The sequence below is a fragment of the Notolabrus celidotus genome, chromosome 11 (genome assembly GCF_009762535.1).
Source record: "Notolabrus celidotus isolate fNotCel1 chromosome 11, fNotCel1.pri, whole genome shotgun sequence".
Taxonomy (NCBI): domain Eukaryota; kingdom Metazoa; phylum Chordata; class Actinopteri; order Labriformes; family Labridae; genus Notolabrus; species Notolabrus celidotus.
In genome coordinates, this window is record NC_048282.1 from 3507075 (window position 1) to 3531088 (window position 24014).

General features: G+C 41.2%; 1 protein-coding gene across 1 annotated transcript in view; it reads left to right on the top strand.

Annotated features, from left to right (window-relative positions):
- Positions 1-23574, top strand: part of slc26a6 (solute carrier family 26 member 6) — a 45666-nt gene extending 22092 nt beyond the window's left edge. The window contains exons 15-20 of the mRNA XM_034695251.1: positions 609-701; positions 10914-11036; positions 14096-14242; positions 15359-15413; positions 18274-18413; positions 23190-23574. Of these exons, the coding sequence (XP_034551142.1) occupies positions 609-701; positions 10914-11036; positions 14096-14242; positions 15359-15413; positions 18274-18413; positions 23190-23213 (582 nt within the window). The 3' untranslated portion in view covers positions 23214-23574. The remainder of the gene's footprint in view (positions 1-608; positions 702-10913; positions 11037-14095; positions 14243-15358; positions 15414-18273; positions 18414-23189) is intronic.
- Positions 23575-24014: the final 440 nt, after the last annotated feature.

A 24014-nucleotide genomic window follows, 5' to 3' on the forward strand; every position in this document is an offset into this window, starting at 1 on the left:
CACTCAGCTGCAGCCCCCAGCTGAGCGTCTCTGCTGTGTGCAACACCTTCAGTCAGCTGATTCACATGAAACCTGCTTTAAACTTCAAACACCTCCCTGATAGCTGAACCAAATATGAGCCCACATGATGTTTGTTCCACGAGATAGAAAATCAAACAAACAAATGTTTTTGAGTAAGTTCTTAACAATCAATTAATCAATACTCCATTAATTGTTGACTTCCCTAGTCTAGACCTGAACATTGTTATCTCAAAGAAAACAAGTCAGTATGAATCATACAATTCACACTATTGTTTCCAAATGTATCATCCACAGTCTGGTCCCTTCTTGCATTTGATCGGTCACTCAGAGAGAAATGACATTGATGTGTGCGATGGTGTTTGAGTGCAGCAATTCTTATTAGCTATAGTACACAGGCTCTGGAGTGAGCATGTTTCCCTTTAAATCACTGCCTTAAGTAATAAATAATACGTTTGTTTCACTGTTACTTTTTCAGTCTGCTGATTTAACAGCTGTGCAGGGATATCATGATTACCTTCTTGAAATAAGACTGATGGTTTATCTCCCTGTTGAATGTTTTTACTCATTAAATGACCTTTTCATTTTAGGTGAAGGCGGTGCCGGGCATTTTGATCTTCCGTTCCTCTGCAACCCTCTACTTTGCCAACGCTGAGATGTATCAGGAAACCCTTGGAAGAAAGGTAAGGACTTACAGACCTCACTCCTAAGAATCCAACTAACATCCTAGAAACTAATATTAAAACCTCCTTTATGCAAATCTGCAGCAAAAACTGCTTAACAATTTTAGATGTAGCAGATTAACTGAAACAAAATCAATCATATCAGGTGAACATGAATTAAAAGCAGAATGAAATCAGTGGTCTGTTCAGGGAACTTGATGCTCTGAGTTCTAAGAGAGTGCATTTTAAGATTTATAGCCGTGAGAACATTCAGCAGCCTCACCAGCTTCTCTTGTGGAAAAACTTCAGGGACTTCTAAAAGAAGGCAGCAGGAGATCTGAGAGTTTGTCTGTGGACATAAAAGGCGAGCCGTTCATTGATATATGTTGGTGCTTGATTATGTAACGCTTTGTAGAAGGACGGGGCTTTAAAATCTGTTCTGTGTAGTGATGCCAACAGAGGGGTAATGTGGTGTTTTTTTTATTCCTGTAACTCTTAATATCTGTCACGTTTGACTTTTTAGGGAGACTAGTAATTAATGAGTAGCAATAATCCAAGCAGCTTGTGATAAAAGTGTGTTTCAGCATCCTGCTGAGTTAAAAAGGGAATGATTTGTTAATGTTACTCTGATGAAAAAATGAAGTATTTTTTAACCTTGTTGAAATAGCTGAAAGATAAAAATCAGAGCCAACCCTCTCTTAAAGGTGACATATCAGGCTTTTTTCATCAATATATATCGGTCTAAGAGGTCCCCAAAACATGTCTTTAAAGTTTATGCTCAAAAAAACACTTTGAAATCAGATTTTGGTCTGCCTGAAAACCCCTCTTCTTCAGCCCTCCTCAGAACACTCTGTTTTCTCTCTGACCACGCCCCCTCAGGAAGTGGATGTGCCTCGGCTCTCCAGCTTGTTGATCTAATGTTTACATGTTGACTGAATATACACGGCTGCTCAGAGATCACGTTTCTTCAACCCTCTGAATCTGATCCAGAATCTGATCCTGACGGAGAGGCGCCTGCAGCAGGACCTTTCTGAACCATTGGTCACAGATTTAGTGTTTCTTGTTGTTTTATTTATCAGTATGTCAACGTGTGTCTTGGTACACAGCTACGAACATGTAGCTATGCTAACTAGTGCTAGCACTTATCCATGATACATAAAAATCATCCACTAGATCTTCAAATCTGCAGACGTGGGGAGTAAAACTGACCTCTACCAGAAAGGCAGCAGGACCTTTCTGAAGGATTGGTCACAGATTTAGTGTTTCTTGTTGTTTTATTTGTTAGTATGTAGACGTGTGTCTTGGTACACAGCTACAGCTACAGCTACAGCTACAGCTACAGCTACAGCTACAGCTACAGCTGTGTAGCTATGCTAACTAGCGCTAGCACTTTTCCATGAAAAATAAAAATCATCCACTAGATCTTCAAATCTGCAGACGTGGGGAGTAAAACCGACCTTTGTGTTTATTAAGACAGCCTACAACTAGCATGCCTCCCTCCTAAGCTCCTTGTTAGCACACGTGTGTGCAGGTAATGAAAAACGGAGGAGGGTTTGAGTTGTATTTTGTACAGTCTATGGGCTGAACAAGCTCTGAGCTCTGACTCTGTTACAGACCGGATATTGTTGTTACGTAACAAAAACACAGAAGTCTGAAACGGCTCGTTTCAGCACACATTTACAGAAAGGTGGAGAAATCAGAACAGGGGCAGAATGGATTTTTTTCATTCTCGGGGGGTTTGTAGACATGCCAGGGAAACATATTTCAGGTAGAGAACTATTAAAAAGTCAACTTTGCATGATATGTCACCTTTAAGGCTGGTTTATATTTCTGTGTTGTCCCTACACAGCAGGGGCTGACATGGACATGAGCACCACATACTTGTGCGTCGATGTGTCCGTGAAGCGCAGCAATTCTCCTCCTAAACACTAGAGGGCAGTGTGGTCTCTCTGATAGCTGGTCGGCTGCTTCCGGCCCCACTACGATCTCTGTTTCCTTTTCCACAGAGATTCAGAGCGTGTTATGTTAATCTACAGCTGATACATGTTGCTGTTTATCATACAGACATGATTACATGAAGAATAGAGAGGAGGAGATGAAATACACGGCCGATGTCCGGGATCTTCAAAGTACTGTAAATGCAGGAAATACAATGCTGCTGAGCGGACCAATCACAGGGCTTGTGGTCTGCATCGATTCGTTACATTTTGGAGGAGGTGTGTAGGCCTCTGCGTAGGTATGGGAGATTTGCAGACCTACATGCGTAGGCTACTCCGTCGATTCGACGCAGGAGTATAAATCCGGTTTACGTCTGTGACATGCTTTTATTCACTTCATGTATCTCTATCCGTTTGTCTGCCTGCTTATGCAACCAGTATGAGATTTCATTTTTCTGCTCATTTCGTCTATTTTGATTCATATATTTTATATATTTAAAATTTTGTGGTTAAGCAGTATGTACGGTGAGAGTCTGGATCACATGGCAGTTAGTCAGGAAGCTAAGGTTCTGGAGTTTTAGCGCTGGATTAAAGAGTGCAGGATGCACTGAAATCTGTAAAAGCAAAGAGACAAGGTTAACCATGAGCAGTTAGATTTCCAAAAACACTTCAAAAGGAGATCCATGCTGGGTAAAGGGACGAGTGGCAAACTGAGCCGGCGTCTCTCCTGCAGAGAGTGTTGGTGGCTTGATTGCAGATGAGCAGCAGGTGTGCAGGCTTGATTGGCAGCAAGGTGTGTGGATCCACGCCGAGCTCTGGATAAACACAGACACACGTAAAGAGAAGACAAACGAGAACACACAGAACCGGGAAACAGGACAAGACTAGAACTATAGTGCTCAAATGGTGCCACCACCATCTCTGTCAGGTTGTAACAGTAACATCAATCAGAGTCCCTTTAAAAACACTTTCAGGCCACAACTTAAAACTCTTGGTCTTCCATGAGTAAGGACTAAAAAATATCCTCTATTTAACGTCAGCAGGCTCAAGTCCTAAGAGTAATACTACTCTGTTATTATAGTGAGCTCATCAGAGCACAAACACTCAGGAGGATGTGATTTGTAAAGTAATATGTCAATGTGGACGTCCCTTGAGAATCGTAAAAGATGTACAAAGACACGCTTAGCATATTTTTATGAACACAGATACACATAAACCACACACACACACACACACACACACACACACACACACACACACACACACACACACACACACACACACACACACACACACACACACACACACACACACACACACACACGAATGACTAAGTCTGGTAACAATGCCCTTTTTCACAATTTCCGTGCAATTAACTCCTCTCCTCCAGACGTTATTTCTGACACACTAATAACTGACCCGACATTTCACCAATTCACACGTCAAGAGCGTGACAGACATTGTTCAAAATGTCAACCAGCCATTTTCTCCTCTCCTTTCTTCCTGCTCAACTTTTGTTCAAACTCACCCCTCCTTCTCCTCCCTCCCCCTCTTTTTGTCACATCCTTTTGGGGGGCAAACTGGGAAGACGGAAGATTGGGAGAAGGTAGAAAAGATTACAAAAAGACGGAAGAAGGGTGAGGACCAGTGAATAAGAATAAGAGATAATCAAACGTCTCATCCATTAAAATGTCAACATGTCACAGACAGGGGGGTCGCTCGGTTCTGTCTTGGAAATAAAGCTGCTGTCGACGGGCGGAGGCTGCGTTTGTCTTCAGGATGAGAAATAACAGATGAGGTCCAGACATTTTGCATATGGATGATAAGTTTGACCACACGTGGTTTTGGCATGCAGACTACTCAAGTTTGGGTATTTTCTGTCTGTGAAGTAGTTGATCAGTTACTGCTTTTTATGACACCAGCTGTGACTGAACTCACAGAGCACACTTGAAGAGAGGGAATAATTATGGTTAATGGATAACCGACTCTACCACTGAGCCATAGTCGTCAACTGTTTTGGTGACAATCAATCAATCAATCAATCTTTATTTGAATAGCGCCAAATCACAACAAACGTTATCTCAAGACTCTTGTCCAAACAGAGCAGGTCTAGACCACTCTATGTTAAATTATGAACAGAGACCCAACACCAAGACAGGGTAAGACTCAGTCTGACCCCACCTTAATCCATCATGAGCATTGCACCTCACAGTATTTAGCTAGTTACAGCAGAGAGGACAAACTTCCTTTAACAGGCAGAAACCTCGAGCAGAACCAGACTCATGTTAGACAGACATCATGCCTCGACCGAGTTGGGTCTGGAAAGACAGATAGAGGGGAGTAAGAGAGAGAAGTGATAGTGATGAGACGAGTCGTAGAAGCTGTTGCCGCTGGAGTCCAGCACGTCCGTATCAGCTGGAGTCCAGATCGTCCACAGCAGGAGGACGTCTACTGCAGCTCAGAGGAATCTACGAGACAAGGGAGCTCGGGGACTCCAGAAAGGTCTATGGTTAGTAACTTTAATGGGACAGGTAGAGTTAAAGTAAGTGATGAAGGGGTTGGGGGGAAGGGGTGAGCTAGGATCCCTGTGTCAGTGCGCCAGTTCCCCCGGCAGTCTAGGCCTATAGCAGCATGACAAAAGCTGGTCCAAGCCTGGTCCAGCTCTAACTATAAGCTTTGTCAAAAAGGAAAGTTTGAAGCCTACTCTTAAAAGTGGAGAGGGTGTCTGCCTCCCGGACCCTGACTGGTAGATGATTCCAAAGGAGAGGGGCCTGATAACTGAAGGTTCTACCTCCCATACTACTTTTAGAGATTTTAGGTACAACTAGCAAGCCTGCATGTTGGGAGCGTAGTGTTCTAGAGGGGTAATAGGGCACTATGAGCTCTTTAAGATACGAGGGTGTCTGATTTTTAAGGGCTTTGTAGGTTAAAAGAAGGATTTTAAATTCTATTCTACATTTTATTGGGAGTCAGTGTAGAGAAGCTAACACTGGAGAAATGTGCTCCCTCTTCCTAGTTCTAGTCAATACTCGAGCTGCGGCATTTTGACATGCAGCCAGGAGAGGTTCCAGAAGCAGATCAGGTCTTGTGTTTGCGAGGGCTGTCCTCAATGTCATACTTTTATATTGTTTGATGAGTTCAAATGTCGTGCAGACTCCAGTGAGATTTCTTTAACTCTCTTTGGGAGAAGCAGGAAAGCTTGAATGGCTTTTATCAAAGTTACATCTATTTAAAAAAAAAAGTCAGGCAGAATTTTTATTCAGTGAGAAGATAAAACACAAAAACAAATCTGATTGGCTGTTGTTGATTGATGATAAAGGGACTTTTTTCTTTGCTTTCACATTTGTGGTTTGGACATCAATTCTTGCTTACTGTAACAGTATAATCCCAGTATTTTCTACAATGTTTTGTTTTATTTATTTATTGTATTGCACATATAAAAGAACAAAACTAAACATTACTGCTCAATAATAAGAGCCAAGATATAACAGATAAATTCAATAATAAAACTAACCACTAACTGTAGTGACATGTAATGTGCAGGAGGAGCCAAACAAACCCTCAAAGATTTAGCCAGTGTTTTTTTCAATGTTGGACATATACATATCATATTCATAACTTCTGCCCAACTATAGTCCACTTGTGCACAGTGCGTGGCATCATAATAACGCAGACGAAGTGTATAAAAAGGCTGCCGCTCGTTAATGACGATGTATACGTGTTGAAATGAGATGCTCTTCATTGGTGATTAAAAAAGGTGTGTGTTATTAAAAACTCTGCAGTCTCTCTTTGTAAGAACATGATGAGCCGTGGAGAGTGTCAGAGGAGTGAAACCAGCAGGAACACAGCCTCTGCTCTTTACAACAAGTTACACTTATTGACTGCAGTGCTTTCAAAAACGTCACATTTTGAACTTCATTGAATTCAACAACAGCAGCTTTATCATTGAACACCAGCAGACTCCGACATGCTGGATGGAGTTTGTTTGCAGACCTTGTTTGGTAAAGATGGATCTGAGAGTTAAACTGATATTAAGTCTGAAAGCTTGCTGGGAGTAAGTTGTGAATGTATTGAAAGACAAAAATATGAATTTGAAAGCGGTTAAGATCAAAGATGGGGAGGATTTTGTAATGACTTTAAGTTTGCATGAAACCTCTTTATATTAAGATTATTTAAACATTACTGAGATGCTGAAATGTTCCTTTGCTTCATGTGCTTCAAAAAGAGAGAGCAGAGTCAGCTTTAGTCATTTACAGCAGCTATAAATCCAACCTTCCCTAATGGAGCTGTTGGTGTGTCTGTTTGTCATGCATATTTTAACAGCCTGTCAGCACAAAGGCTTAAAGACAACAGTTTTATTTTCCCTCCACTCTCCAGCAATAAAAACTCTTCTTTAGAGACGCAGCCAAGCAGAACACTTCTTAGGGTTCACTTTGGTTTGGTTTTAAGGGTGGCTTCATTTTACACTGGATGCACAGGTTTCCATTGACAGATTGTTGTTACAATGTGTCTCATTGTGGCAGCTTAACTTCTCTGCTAATCCTACGTTCCCTTCTTATAATAAAAGAAATGTAAGCAGTTCAGTCTGACTGCATTAAAGTCATAGTCAGGTGTCAATGCAATGCTTTCTGTGAATCTTGTTTATTATTACTGGCTATAAAAACATTACTGTGTCCTTAACTGAGTTTACTCGTGACTGGGTCAAAAGCCAATCTTCCTTTAATGCTGAAATTAAAAAGCTAATAATATCAAATTTATTTTAACTAAGGGGCGCTGGTGGCTGTATTCGTCGTCGCAGTGGTCACTGGATTGACTCCCAGCCATTCACTGCATGTCTTCCCCCTCTCTCTACTCCCCACATGTCCTGTCTCTCTTCAGCTGTCCTGTCAATAAAGGCAAAATGCCCCAAAATATAATTAAAAAAATGTAATTAATATAACTAAATCAAGTTAGCAATAAGAGCCCCATTTGAGTTATTTTTTTTATTTACTTAGTTTATTATTTTGCAGCATTTTATTTGTCTTTAAGTCTGTCTGTGCCCTCCTCTTAATTACCCAGACCGTTTTTATCAGACTCACATCTCAAACCAGCTGCTTCTGCATGTTCCTTGTGTTTGGTCAGAACTGGGGAAGACTGCTTTTTGTTTCTCTGCTCCTGACTCCTGGAATAAGTTACAGCAGCGTCTTGAACTAAACGCACTTTCACCTCTTGGACAATTCAGAAACTTAAATTTCAACCTTTCAACCTTTCAACCCCGCTTTGTAACTGTGTTAGCTAGGTTTACCTGTATATATTTATTGTATCATTTTAATCAACAGTCCCCTCCTATTTTAGTGCTTTTATAGTCAATCCCCTACACCTCCTTTTTGTATTATTTTATTTAAAGCTCCTGTGAGGAGTTTTTGAGTGGTCATGAAACAGACTGAAATTAACAGTGATGCCTCTTTATGACCTAGAAAAGCAAACAAGATTGTTAGAAAAGGTATTGATCATTTCTGTTTTGTTATTTTAAAGCCTGAAATCACTGTGAGAGGGTAGGTGTCAGACGGGGTGATTGACAGCACGTCAAGAAAAACCCTTTTTCTGAAGTAAATTATTCTTAATGAGTGAAATAGTTGACTGTTAGTTGAAAGCAGAAGGAGATAATATAATTTACACATGTACAGGATAAAATAAGCACGATCACTTAGTCCACAGGGGGGCACCAAAGTCAACACAAATAGAAAGTTCCTCACAGGAGCTTTAATATATTAATTGTTTTTATCTCCAAATCACAAATGATCCTATTTGATGACCCTGATACTCTTGATGCTTTCTTGTTTGTTTGTTGTTTGTTTTTTAAATGTCACTGTAACTGATATCATTGTAAATGAGGGTTGCCCCTCAATGATCTCTCGAGTAAAAATAAAGGTTGATATGATATATCTGCTGGCCCTTCAGCCATTGACGTGACCTGACGTCCCCAAAGTGCATCATGTGCACTGACTATAAGAGAGCTTTATACATAACGTCTTTCAGTGAGAGAGGGCCAGCCAACCTTATTGTAAAGAATGCACCGATGTGTGTTAAAGGGGTCACCTGTAGTAAATCTTAATGCAGAGTTATAAAGATAAATATATGTGATGGCTTTTGCTTTATTAACTTTAGAGAGACAAAGTGTAAAGCTTTTTTTCCTTTGCAATACAGCGAGCAACTTTCAGCCTCTGTCAGCTCTCGCTTGATTTATTCTAGATTGAAAGTCTGCACATGTGATGAAACTGCACCTGCACTACATGTGATAAAGACAAGAGCATTCAGGGAAAGGTTACAGGATAAACCTGATCTCAGAGTTTGTGGCACTTCCTTAACTGTTTGACTCAGGCTGAAAAAACTCATCCTTTAAAATAAATGTATGATGTTTTTCTAAAACTGTATATGAAGCAGGGGTCTTGACAGAGTTGGTGTTGACCTGCCATGTATCTAATGGATATTTTTAGATGTTATTGTTGTGGCTAAAGGTTTGGGTCACATGCTTTCAACAGTTCAGCCAATGAGACGAAAAGTAAAGGCCAAAACAAAAAGCATATATGTGTTGAGAGAGAACTTGAGTGCTTGCTTTGTAGAACGTGGGAAACAAACGTTTGTAGTTTAATTCATAAAAGAAACATCAACTGTAAGCACAGAGATGTTTAAAGGAAGTAATCTTTTACTCGACAGACTCTCCTTCAGGTTGTTGTTTTATAACTCCTGTGTGGACTAGCAGGGCATCACTCCTCCAGGCTGTCAGCAGACACACCCACACCTTTGGTTTAATGTTATTTGAGTTTTGAGGAATTAGATTGTTCAGTACAGGATAAACTGGCTGGACTGGACGTAGATGTTAGCGTTCCTGTGACTGCTAATGAGCTAAACCTGACACTGATGTTAGAACACAATGAGCTGTAATGGATAGGTATCAACTGTAACATGGACAGTATTATGTTACAACTCATGTAAAGATCTGCTTTGCTGCTGTCAGTCATCCCCTTCTTTATCATAGCAGTGACTTCCCTCTTCCCTCTTACTTTGTTATCATTATTTTGATATCAGTAAAGAATTTTTGCTCTTTTTAAAAAATATTAAAGTTAATTTTAGAAAATAAATCCAACTGGCAGAGAGAGAAAGCAAACAGTAACGTACTTCAGTTAAACAAAGAAAAAACTGAAATGATTGTTTTTGGAGGAAGAAAGGTTAAAGGTTACTGCTCAGCTCCAATCTGCAACGATGAAATGTTCAAACCAAGCCAGAAACCTTGGTGTAATCATAGACTCAGACCTTAATTTCAGCAGACACATTAAGACACTTACAAAGTCAGCCTACTATCACCTTAAGAATATATCAAGGATTAAAGGACTCATGTCTCAGCAGGATGCAGAAAAACTCCTCCATGCATTCATCTTTAGCAGACTAGACTACTGTAACGGGGTCTTTACAGGACTCCCTAAAAAGTCCATCAGACGGCTGCAGCTCATACAGAATGCTGCTGCTCGAGTCCTAACAAGGACCAAAAAAGTAGACCACATCACTCCAGTTCTTAGATCTCTACACTGGCTTCCTGTCTGTCAGAGAATAGACTTTAAAATCCTGCTGATGGTTTATAAAGCACTGAATGGTTTAGGCCCAAAATATATTGCTGATCTGCTACTACTGTATGAACCATCTGGACCTCTGAGGTCATCAGGTACTGGTCTGCTTTCAGTCCCTAGAGTCAGAAGGAAACATGGTGAAGCAGCGTTTAGTCATTATGCACCACATATCTGGAACACTCCCTGAAAGCTGTAGGTCTGCTCCAACTCTCACCAAGACTTTTTTATTTGCCACTGCCTTCCTATCTTAGATTATTTTAACCCACTTTAAATTAAAATTTTAATTCCATTTTTAATATATTCTAATTTTCCTTTTTCTTTTCTGTTTTATTATATTTGTCATTTTAATTGTGTTCTTTTATGCCTGTCTGAATGTCTCCAATGCTTTTAATGTTTTAATGTAAAGCACATTGAGTTGCCCTTGTGTATGAAATGCGCTATACAAATAAAGTTGCCTTGCCTTGCCTTGCCTTGCCTTGCCTTGCCTTGCCTTGCCTTGCCTTGCCTTGCCTTGCCTTGCCTTGCCTTGCCTTGCCTTGCCTTGCCTTGCCTTGCCTTGCCTTGCCTTGCCTTGCCTTGCCTTGCCTTGCCTTGCCTTGCCTTGAAGTCATAAAGAAACCACAGTAGGGAGGAAGATTTGACTGGTTTTGGCACATGATTAACTTCACCTGATTCTGTTTTGTTTCTCTCAGTCGGGCATCGACATCACCAAGATCCTGTCAGCCAAGAAGAAACTAGAAGCCAAACTAAAGAGGCACGAAAAGAGCAACGCCAAAAAAGCCAAGAAAGATGCAAAGAAGAACGGACTGGGCATGGTGAGGTTAACCAAAGACACAAATAATGATTTTCTTCTGTAAAATAACTTTATTCTTTTCTGACATACTGAACACCAGCATACGGAGCCCTTAAAGTGACATGGGCAGAAAAAAAGAATTAGATATGTCCTTGTGAGCAACAGAAACTATCCCGTGCTCACAGGAAAATTTCTTGAGATTACAAAATATTTTTGCGTGCTAATGAGAGACTTTGCCATGAGCTAGAGAAACTTTGTCTTGAGCATGTAATGATTTTGTGCTCATGATGAAATAAACTGCATATCTCATTGGGGCAAAATACACTTGTTTGCTTTAGGTGCTGTTCTGACACAATAAAGCAGTGACGATGTGCAAGCAAAGCCATAATATCCTTATAATGAAGCCCAAGGTTGACATAAAGCTCAACTAACACCTGTACTGTCATTTATAGATCGAAACTGGAAGATAGTGATGCACTGGTTGATCTCCAGTGCGCACTTGGTACCCTGTGCACATGGGAAACTTTGTCGTGAACATGGGAAACTTTCACATGAGCACGCAATAATATCTTGTGATCTCAATACATTTTTCGAGTGAGCACAGGTTAGTTTCTGGTACACACGGGAACGCATCAAATAATTTTTTTCTGCCCATGTCACTATAGGGGCTCTGTACTAGCAGGACTTCAGTGTAATCTTAATACATTCCAAATTCTACTTCTTAAAATTGCTCCCTGAAGCCCTTTGTACACATGAACCCTAAGATTTTCACCTCCACAAATGAGGAAATCGAATGTGTCCCAACATTTAAATACTTGGGTTTTCTCTTAGATGAAAATCTTTCTTTTAATCATCATATTGAGAGTCTTACTAAAAAACTGAGGGTGAAGTTGGGTTTCTTTTATAGAAACAGACGCTGTTTTTCCTTTGCTGCGCGTAAAAAGCTCATTCTAGCAACCTTTGTATCTGTAATTGACTATGGTGATGTTCTTTATATGCATGCTTCTTCAGCCTCTCTGAAAATGTTGGACTCTGTGTACCATGCTGCATTGCGGTTTGTTTCTGGTTTAGGTTTCCGCACACATCACTGTATCTTGTATGAGAAGGTCGACTTGTCTTCCTTATACAACAGAAGACTGGAGCATTGGTATATCTTTCTTTATAAGGCCATACTCCAGGAGCTGCCGTCTTATTTATGTTCCTTATTGACTCCTAAAGTTGTCAGTGGCTGTCATCTTCGGTCCCATGGACAAATTCTTTTTGTCATTCCTCGGACTCGCTCTGTCTTTGGTAAAAGTGCTTTTCATGTCTTTGCTCCCTCTTCTTGGTCTGAGCTTCAGAGTCGCTTGAAACTGGACTGTTTAATTCGATTGGAGGATTTCAAAACTAGGATAAAGGATGATCTGATCAGCTTGTGCACATGTTTTAAAGCTTAACACTGCTAATTTATAAATCAATGTAATAGTTACTTGCCACTGTATGTTTTGTCCTGTTCTATTTGTGTAACTTTTTATGCTGCTGTCTTGGCCAGGACTCCCTTGAAAAAGAGACTTTGTATCTCAATGGGACTATTCCTGGTAAAATAACGGTTAAATAAAAAAATTAATTAAAAAAACCCTGACATTTTTAGATAATTTCAGGACATTCAGGCCCTGATATTTCCAGGAGCTTGTTGTTCACCTTGCACCTCGCAGCAGGCAGCGCTCGCACTACTCAAAATGGAGCAGGAAGAGGGGGAGCCTTCTGTGAGGGTGACTGTTTTTGTGTTGATGTCAGTACAGCACCTCTAAGGAAGTTTTCACAATGCCAACACAACAGTGGAAACAACATCTTCAGTCAATCAATCAATCTTTATTTGTATAGCGCCAAATCACAACAAACGTTATCTCAAGACGCTTGCACAAACAGAGCAGGTCTCATGTCCGTCAACATCCATCGGGTGCGTTTTCAGAACGCAGCACGGAGCAGGACCGTCGGACAGCTGGAGTCATGTGACCGAGGTTTTCCCGCTGTAATCACTGATTCAAGGATTCTCCTCCTCCTCTCCTCATCCATGTTGTCTTTCTGGTCCTCTGAAAACCTCTGACCTGTTGACTCCAGGCCTGGCTCCGCTCATCATGACTTTGGTTTGTTGTTGTAGTTAAGTGAAATACGATCTGGTGATAACACAGAGTGTTTTATTCTGAAAATTAACCGGATGTTTTCATTTTGTTTTGGTAAAACCTGACTTCCTGTCCCGCTCCATCTGCTCTGTTGACTTTGATGCGTCGTGCTCCGGCATCTGGCAAAAATAGAAGTCTTGTGTATCTGATCCGGAGGGCTCAGACCTGCCGGATCAGAGACGCAGCCGGAACACAACGGAGCGGATCCAGTGGAAGTTAACACATTGACTAGAATAGAAACCTATCAGATCCGGTGCTGTGACGGATCGGAGAAGGACCGGACATGGATCTGGTGGAATTTGGCCATCTCCCCACCTTAATCCACCATGAGCATTGCACCACGCAGTATTTAGCTAGTTACAGCGGCAAGGAAAAACTTCCTTTAACAGGCAGAAACCTCGAGCAGAACCAGACTCATGTTAGACACACATCTGCTGAGACCGAGTTGGGTGTGGAAAGAGGGATAGATGAGAATAAGAGAGAGAGAGGGAGCGGTGATAGTGATGGGACGAGTAGTAGTATCTGTTGCCGCTGGAGTCCAGCATGTCCGTATCAGCTGGAGTCTGGAACATCCACAGCAGGAGGACGTCTACCACAGCTCAGAGGAACCTACGAGACAAGGGAGCTCAGCTCAGCTCAGCTCTTTAAGAGGAAGCTAACAGGAAAAAGTCAGCTGATGGTGTTTACACATGCAGCCTGCCTGGATGAAGTTAAGACATTTTCAGCAGTCCAGCACATGTGGGAAAAGGGTTTTGGTTAAATCAAATACAGAGCAGAAAAGTAATCAAACTCTCTTTAACCTCAAAGATCATTTGGTTTTCCTGTTCTATGTGGTTATAATACATGATCCTGATCCACATTTCTCATGGATTTACCTCTTATAAGTAACTCTATATGTGTCATGTCTCCTCCTGCACAGGAGGGGGAGCCAGAGAAGATGGAGCAGAAAGACATTGCTGTTATCAAAATGGATCCTGAGCCTGACCCCTCTCTTCCAAGAGCCATCATCCTCGACCTCAGCCCTGTGAACTTCCTGGACACCGTGGGGGTCAAGACGCTACGCAGTGTATGGATACGACAGTTGATCAACTATAATCAATCAATAACACATGAAAGATTCAACCAAGGATATGTAGTGTTTTTATTTGGATTATATAAATACACTTCTCTTCAAATTAGTATTTTCATGTAGAACTTCTTTTCCAATTTGACAAAGAGCCCAAACTGTTAAGCAGCTGAGACCAGCCAAAGATGGACAGTATTTACTTTCAGAACTCCAGAAACTGGTCTACTGGATTCCCAAATGTTTAGTGTGCTGTTAGATGAAGAGATAAATACCTGCTTCAGTCAACACTACTTCTTTGAATGTGTTGCTGGCATCAAGTTTAAAATGAGCATATATTTGTCTTAAAACAAATAAGTTTCACCATTACATACACTACCAGTCCAAAGTTTGGACACACCTTCTCATTCAATGCTTTTTATTTATTTTCATTATTTTCAACATTGTAGATTAATACTGAAGACATCACAACTATGACATAATCTGGTTTTGCCATAATCTGGATTACAACAGTAGTCAAATAGGGCTATCCATTGTGTACTAACCCTACCTCTGAACAACACAACTGATGGTCTCAAACACATTAAGAAGGCAAGTCATTCTACAAATGAACTCTTGACAAGGCTCATGTTCATTAGAAACCATTCCAGGAGACCACTTCATGAAGCAGACTGAGAGAATACCAAGAGTGTGCAAAGCTGTCATGAAGGAAAAAGGGGGCTACTTTACAGAATGTAAAATATAAAACAGATTCTGCTTTGTTTAACACTTTTTTCTTCATTCAATAATTCCATATATGTTCTTTCATAGTTTTGATGTCTTCAGTATTAATCTACAGTGTTTACAATCATTACAATAAATACAAACCCTTGAATGAGAAGGTGTTTCCAAACTTTGGACTGGTAGTGTGTGTTGTCTTTGCACTTTACAGACCATCAAGTTCTGTTTTTATGAACACTTTACACAGCGCCCCTACTTTTTGGGGAATCAGAGTTGCTCCCCTTTGTTCTCTTTCAGCTCCTCAGGTATCAGTTGGTGTAAACTGAATTGTCAGATTAACGAAATGTTGAAATTATCCCTTCTTTGACTTTGGTGCTTTTTTTTGTGTGTGTGTTTCAGATCCACAAAGATTACGGACAGATTGGTATAGAGGTTGTTCTCGCTGGCTGCCAAAGTAAGTCCCTCTGTCCTGTGAAATGAAAAGCATTGCTAATAAACATGTGTTTGGCTTTTGTGTGGCTTTTGGTGGAATTTCTCATGTTTGATAACAGTAAGAAGAAAAACTCTTGGAAACCACAGCCTCTATGTTACAGTTAACTCTTGTTGGTTTAGACTTTGACGTGGTTCTGGGTTAAGTTTCTTAGAATACCTTAAACGCTTTATCTTTTCTGCTTGTGAACCTGCTTTCTCATAGATATCAGTGATCCCCCAATTTTTCACAAATGTTCCCTAACCCTCCTGGGATTTTTTGTCCCACATTCTGCAGTAAACACACGAGGATGTGTTTGAGACCCACCCAGTTACACTCTGTTTGAATTCTTTCAACAACACCGGCTGTTGTTTTAGCTGTTTTCTGGTGTTATTGTAAGGTGAAGGACTCTGTGGCTGGTATGCGTCCAGGTTTTTCTTGGTCTGCTATGATATGAAATATCGGCTCTTCAGGAGATCATAATGAGTCCTTAGGAAAGCTCTAAAAAGTCTGCTGGACCAGCTTTGTTTTTAAAATAATAAAGCATCTATTTTCTGTGTTTGCTTTAATATTAGAGTCTACAAATTAGTTCTAAGTCGCTGGGTGGAAGATATGTGTCTCCAGGAAAATAAACACAATGCTGGAAGCCACAGTTCCCTTCACAGGATTAGCAGTTGTAATTTGGCTGCACTGGATTGATAGCCTGTTGTGAAGGAAATTACTTCTTATGAGTGATAAGGTATGAAAATAGTCTGCGGTAAATATTCATACAGCCAGGAATAATAACAAGGTTCAATCAATGCCAGGACTTAAAGGGATATTTCAGTTTTTTTGAAGTGGGGTCGTATGATTTACAGTACACTATTGCTCCTGTTAGCCACAATGAGTGCCGGTGAGCTCTTCCCCTTTAATGAGAATATTCCCAGAGGACCGGCCGGCATGCTAGGCTATTCTCTCTGTGGACGGGGCCTCCTATTTCACGTAATTTTGCTAAAGTTAAGAAAATATGGTCCAGGAACTCATCACGGTGTAAATGCATGCACCCGTAGAAAAGATTGGAGCTATTCAGTTTGCCGTCAGAAACCCTCTTTGTTTTGGCACTATTTTCTGACATGCAGACCGGTGTTCTTCCGCTGCATGAGCATGGACACACGCCGATCAGCTGTTTGGATCAACAAGCACGTAGCATTTTTAGCAGACACTTTTAGAGTGAACAAAAACTACAAACAGCAAAAATGAGTGATTCTGACAGCGACGAGAACATGCTGTTTACTGTGGACGCAAGAGGATTTCTCTATGAACCAGAGTTTACAGAGGAAGAACTCCAGATGCAGACCCAACGTACCAACGAAGAAGAGAGGGGAGAAAGTTCTGTGCTAACGAGTGAGCAGGAGAGATCCCACGTTACCTGGTGGTGCCGGTGTGTAAACTGTGGCTGTTTCCGAAACGGACTGCTACATACTACTTACTAATGTAGTAGGCAGTAGGTATTGCCTACTACATACTGCGTTTGAATTTAGTATATAGTATGACTGTTCTGTCCGATCTGTCATGCAGCATGCTGAGCCAGACTTCGCTGGATTTCCGGTTTCGGAAAGCGGAAGTAAACAACGGCGAAGCCGATAAATAAAAAGCTTATTTAGCATCCATTTATGATTGAAAAAGTTAGGAAGTGGTTTATATGTAATTTGATAACTTTCACAGCACCCAAAAACAGATTTCCTCCCGTCAAAAAATGAGGAAAAAGAAAAAGCAGAACAAGCGCTGTGCATTATGGGAAACAGTACGCGAGGCAGACTGGTCCGATGCACACTGAGATATTTTCCCGTATCAGTAGACATCCGGGGAGTTTTGGCATACTGCAGATTTTGCTCTTGTTCACATACTTCTTACTACATACTGAATTTTGGACATATCCGTACGTACTGCTAGTATAGTAGGCGATTTCGGAAACAGCCTGTGAGCCCATGCCAATGAACCCAGAGAGCTTCTGCTGTCAGGAGAGGGACTTAGTGACAACAATACTTCAGGACCTTTCTGAATCAGAGGATACCAGCAGCTCACATACGGCTCCAGTCTGCATCACTCATCATCCAGAGTTCCCTGCCTTACAGGAGGTTTGCTTGTTTGAACAGCCGGGATAAAGACAGAAATGTACCATCTTTTAAATTTGCAGAAAAGTGAGTTTAATTCACTCAGAAGACCGATACTGTGACTTGATCCTGCTACGTGCTTGTTAATCCAAACAGCTGATCGGTGTGTATCCGTGCTCATGCAGCGGAAGAACACCGGTCTGCGAGGTGCGTCAGAAAATAGTGCCAAAACAAAGAGGGTTTCTGACAGCAGACTGAATAGCTCCAATTTTTTCTACTGGTGCATGCATTTGCACCATGATGAGTGCCTGGACCATATTTTCTCAACTTTGCCGAAATTAGGTGAAATATGCGGCCCCATCTGCAGAGAGAATAGCCTAGCTTGCCGGCCGGTCCTCTGGGAATTTTCTCATTAAAGGGGAAGAGCTCACCGACACGCATTGTGGCTAACAGGAGCAATAGTGTACTGTAACTCATACGACCCCACTTAAAAAAAAACTGAAATATCCCTTAAACCTCACATCCCCCTCAGTCCGTCTCTTACTCTTAGTCCACCTTACTCCTCCAGCATCAACGATCACACTCTGTTCCACCGTCTCCCTCTGATTCTTCCCATTTCTAATCCTCAAATGTTCCACATGTGACACCTCCTGCAGACCCATGATATCCTCTCCATCTCTCTCTCTCTCTCTCTCTCTCTCTCTCTCTCTCTCTCTCTCTCTCTCTCTCTCTCTCTCTCTCTCTCTCTCTAGCTGGAGTGGTGGACAACCTGCAGACTGGAGGTTTCTTAAACGACAAAGTGACTAAATCGTGTCTGTTCACTACGGTCCATGATGCTGTTCTGCACTGTCAGTCCGCCATGACACCCAGCCAAGAAAAGCCTTTATATGAGGTCAGTTCAAATGTATAACAGATATTTCATAAGTACTATTTGAACATTTGCTTTGTGAACTGTTACTCTCAGTGGTGAATTCAGGATGTTTGAGGGGCAGATGCAAAAAGATTTGAAAGAGCACCTCCTGTATGCCGTGGGGCAGAGTGCACAGAAGTTGTGGTCAACAAAGATCTGCGTCTCACTGCATTTTAAAGACGACTTTGTAAGCTCCTCAGTTTTCTGTCTCTTCTTGTAACTCTGTAGTCTAAAGATGGTTGCAGGGCAGGGGTTCTCAAAGTGTGGGTCACTTTCTCAAACATATTGAGAAACAAACAATAGGAAGCCAGTGTCAGGGTCCTCCCCCAGGAGAGCAGGGGCATTAAACAGAAGCCGAGCACTCAGAAAGCCAAACTTCACTGGTATTATGTCTAAAATATGGTACATTTACTTCTATACCTCTTTTCTAGTCTTTCTGATCCCTCAAAGCTCTTTTACTCCACTCGTTACATTCACCCATTCACACCACATTCACTCACTGATGGTAGAGACTGCTATAGTAAGGGACCATCAGTGTTAATCTCATTCATACACATTCACACACCGCTGAACATCAGAGGGAGCAATTTAGGGTTCAGTGTCTTGCTCAAGGACACTTCAGCATGTGACTGCCGGAGCTGGGATCGAACCGCCAACCTTCTGAGCGATGGACGACTGACCCTACCCACTGATCCACAGCCCCAAAAATAAAATAGATGCTGTGAGTGGACACAGGCCCTAATGCTCTCCAATGGTCGCCAGCTGGCCACTACATGTGTCTGTATGTTTGGTGAAATGACAGTTAACGTCACTGAGTTTTTAACCCTCCTGTTATGTTGCGGGTCAAATTGACCCTTTTTAAAGTCTATTTTAGGCAATACATGCCTTCCAAACCAGCTAAATGCAGCATAAAAATCTGGGCAGCATGTGACAGAAGAGGTCTTGTGTTAATTTATCAACATCACTTCTTAACAAAAAAAAAAAAAGAAATCTAAATAAAAAAGAAAATCAGTGTAATGTAAAACTATTGTATTTATATATAGGATTTTTTTAATGTACATTAAATAAAGTTTTAAAGGTGACATATCACGCTTTTTTCATCAATATATATTGGTCTAAGAGGTCCCCAAAACATGTCTTTAAAGTTTATGCTCAAAAAAACACTTTGAAATCAGATTTTGGCATGACTGAAAAATCCTCTTCTTCAGTCCTCCTCAGAACACTCTGTTTTCTCTCTGACCACGCCCCCTCAGGAAGTGGATGTGCCTCGGCTCTCCAGCACGTTGATCTAATGTTTACATGTTGGCTGAATATACACGGCTGCTCAGAGATCGCGTTACTTCAACCCTCTGAATCTGATCCAGAATCTGATCCTGACGGAGAGGCGCCTGTAGCAGGACCTTTCTGAACCATTGGTCACAGATTTAGTGTTTCTTGTTGTTTTATTTATCAGTATATGTAGACCTGTGTCTTGGGACACAGCTACGTACATGTAGCTATGTGGCTATGCTAACTAGCACTAGCACTTATCCATGATAAATAAAAATCATCCACTAGATCTTCAAATCTGCAGACGTGGGGAGTAAAACCGACCTCTACCAGAAAGGCAGCGGGACCTTTTCTGAAGGATTGGTCACAGATTTAGTGTTTCTTGTTTTATTTGTCAGTATGTAGACGTGTGTCTTGGTACACAGCTACAGCTACGACATGTAGCTATGTAGCTATGCTAAGTAGCGCTAGCACTTATCCATGGTAAATAAAAATCATCCACTAGATCTTCAAATCTGCAGACGTGGGGAGTAAAACCGACCTTTGTATTTATTAAGACAGCCTACAACTAGCATGCCTCCTTCCTAAGCTCCTTGTTAGCACACATTTGTGCAGGTAATGAAAAACGGAGGAGGGATTCAGTATTATTTTATACAGTCTATGGGCTGAACAAGCTCTGAGCTCTGACTCCGTGACAGACCGGATGTCGTTGTTACGTAACAAAAACACGGAAGTCTGAAACGGCTGGTTTCACACACATTTACAGAAAGGTGGAGAAATCAGAACAGGGGCAGAATGGATTTTTTTCATTCTCGGGGGGTTTGTAGACATGCCAGGGAAACATATTTCAGGTAAAGAACCATTAAAAAGTCAATTTTGCATGATATGTCACCTTTAACATTAGTTTTAATGAAAAACGAGTGAGTTATCCTCATTGAACCATGATCTGTGAGAATTAAAGAACTCCAAGACTAAATCTTGATTTAAATGGTTACTAATGGAGTTAAAAATTAGAAGAATGTTTTTGGAATTTTTTGGGGTTCTGATACTTTTGGATATTTGAATATTCCCTGGGTCAAATTGACCTAGGAATATTATTGCTGTTCCAGAGAAACGAACATAACAGGAGGGTTAAAGAACATTTTCATCTTAAACAGCTGGAGACTAAACCTAAAACTGACCCTTATGAAAGCAAAAAGTGTGTCCGTAAAAACAATTATAGATGAATATTGCATTTTAATTCTCATTCTCTTTATGCAACTTGATTCACATTTATTATAGTCATTTGATCAAATGTTAATAAAAAACACTGATCAGAGTTGTTAAATGGAGAGTAATGGACATTGTGTTTTCATCAGAGGTGCTTATTGTTCCAGTGTTTTAGCCTGCCTTTTATGTCCTCCACATGTCCACCATATGTTATTATCCAGGGAACAAAGGAAAGGGTTTCCAGTCTTGGCTGGCTGGCTTCCCATATTCTACAGGGACATAAACCACTGTTAGATGAAAGACAACATGTGAAGTCAGAATATTGTATGCAGAGGGATTGGAGACATCTCAATGAGGTAGAAAATTACTAATCCTAATAACCCATCTCTGTGCTCATAAATACAGAAGAGAGCGACTGAGTTCACTCGGCAGCTTAATGGGAATCATGTATTATAATGGGAAATTATTGAAATGTTGCTTAATAATTGGTTCATTAATCCTACGCTGTGCAAGCAGCGTGACCTTGACCAGTGATTGATTACAGCCAGTCAGAGGGCTGGGGGTTAGACAAGGCTAAGAGTTAGATTTTATCTCAATGCTTTCTTAATTGTGTTTTAATGCTAGTTACCTGTTTATTATATCTTGAAAAACGTGTCTATGTGTGCATCAGAACTTCTGCATCCCACAATCAATCAATCAATCTTTATTTGTATAGTGCCAAATCACAACAAACGTTACCTCAAGACTCTTTTACAAACAGAGCAGGTCTAGACCACTCTATGTCAAATTATGAACAGAGACCCAACACCAAGACAGGATAAGACTCAGTCTGACCCCACCTTAATCCACCATGAGCATTGCACTTTGCAGTATTTAGCTAGTTACAGCAGCGAGGACAAACTTCCTTTAACAGGCAGAAACCTCAAGCAGAACCAGACTCATGTTAGACACACATCTGCTGAGACCCAGTTGGGTCTGGAAAGAGGGATAGAGGAGAATAAGAGAGAGAGGGAGCGGTGATAGTGATGAGGCGAGTAGTAGTAGCTGTTGCTGCTGGAGTCCAGCACGTCCGTATCAGCTGGAGTCTGGAACGTCCACAGCAGGAGGACGTCTACAGCAGCTCAGAGGAACCTACGAGACAAGGGAGCTCAGGGACTCCAGAAAGGACTATGGTTAATAACTTTAATGGGACAGGGAGAGTTAAAGTAAGGGATGAGGGGGTTGGGGGGAAGGGGGTGAGATAGGATCCCAGTGTGTCAGTCTAAGCCTATAGCAGCATAACTAGGAGCTGGTCGAAGCCTGAACCAGCTCTAACTATAAGCTTTATCAAGAAGGAAAGACACCCCATAATTCTCTCTCAGTAGGCAATCGCACGTGCGTGTGTGTGTGTTAATGTGTGCTTTTATCTCATTCATACACCTGTTCTTGCGTGCAGGTTGTGTATTTGTCAGCTGGTGTGTTGTTGTTTCTCTGCCTGTTCTGCTGGAGTATTTAGCTGGGTGCGTGACTTTGTGTGTCTGCTCTCATGGAGAGAGACTAACAAAGAACAAAGACATGGCAATGGTCCATGAAACACAGTTTACAGGAGCAATGGCTTTTCATGGGAGAGACAAACACTGACACTCGAGGGGATACAGAAATTCAGAGGATGTGAGAGAGTTGATGTCGGGAGCAGCGTGAGGTCAATCTAAGGAAATACAAGCATGTTTATATATAAATGTATGAGGCGCATGCTGTCTGATTATATTTCACATGGAAATGCTTCTATATGGAAAAACTGAGGCTTTCAGAGTTCTGAAAAGGAAGTAAAAAGTTACTTCCTTTGATTCGGAGCTTGTTTCATTCTATCCAAGTCCCCTTTCTTGTCATAAATAAAGGGATACCGTCTCACACAAGCATTTCAGAGAATAATTTGAGCATTACAATCATCCTCGAGGCCCATCAGAGAGACAATACATCAAGTTTAATAGCATGCAGTGAATGCAAGAAACCACACAGTGCAAAGTGAAAACATCAAGTTTAAAATAGTTTGACGCAGAGCCATTATTTCTGCATTTGCCGCCCGCTGTGAAAATATATCAAACACAATGTTGACGTTCCTGTTTAATCCTGTTTCTCAACTCCTCATGCCGCAGAGGGAATGGAAAGTGTTGCACATATTTTAAAAATCAGTCTGGTATGTCGTGTCACATCCCCATGCTGTCCTCTGTGGTATGTGTCTCCTTCACCCTCCAGTTCTCTCCCCCCCTGTTTGATCTCCACTGTCCTTTTGTTTCGCAGGAGATCACAGCAACGCATTTCTGAGGCCTGAGAGGAACCAAGGAGGATAATATGAAGATGTGTCTGACACCGACTGCATGAGGATTTCTATCCATCAGGATTCAGGGGACTCAAACTTCAGACCTACATGAAAATAATGAGCAGACAAAAACAACAAAGTGAAAATCTGTGACAACAAACTACACAGAGTCAAAGATGTCCTTGAAGAGAAAAAAATCAAAGATCTTAATGACAAAACAAACCTAAGATAAATATTATGAAATAATGTTTCTGGCCAGCTGTATGCACCAAGTTTAATGAGATAGTTATGCTGCTTTTAAAAATAAATGCCTACATTTATGACGATCCAAAAATCTGCAAACGTTGAAGTCTTTTAATGGAAATAAATGCTTTTTATTTATGATTCTTTTTGTTCCTTTTCTCCCTAAGTCAGTTTTGTTTAAAGCTAGGGTTGGTAGTCAAGGAAAACAAGCATGAATTTGAATGTAGAATTTTCTCAGGACTCCATCTAACCCCTCCCCCTGCCCCCCCTGGAACTCCTCCAAAACGACGCCCCCGCTCACATGCACGAGCGCCGCTGATTCAAGACCATATGATGGTGACTGATTAAAAAACGGTCCTCAGCACATGGTTTGTGTTTTCCACTACGTCAACTCATGTCTCACTCAGCGGTAAGAAAACACCAAAACATTCTCATAGTGAAAGTTAAAAACACAAACAAACATGAAATGTACGCTCTGCAGGAGGCGGGCAGAACGGCAGGACAGGATCTGATTGGTTTCATCATTTGGCTCCTGATGGCAGGGATTGGTTGGTGTTTTCCCA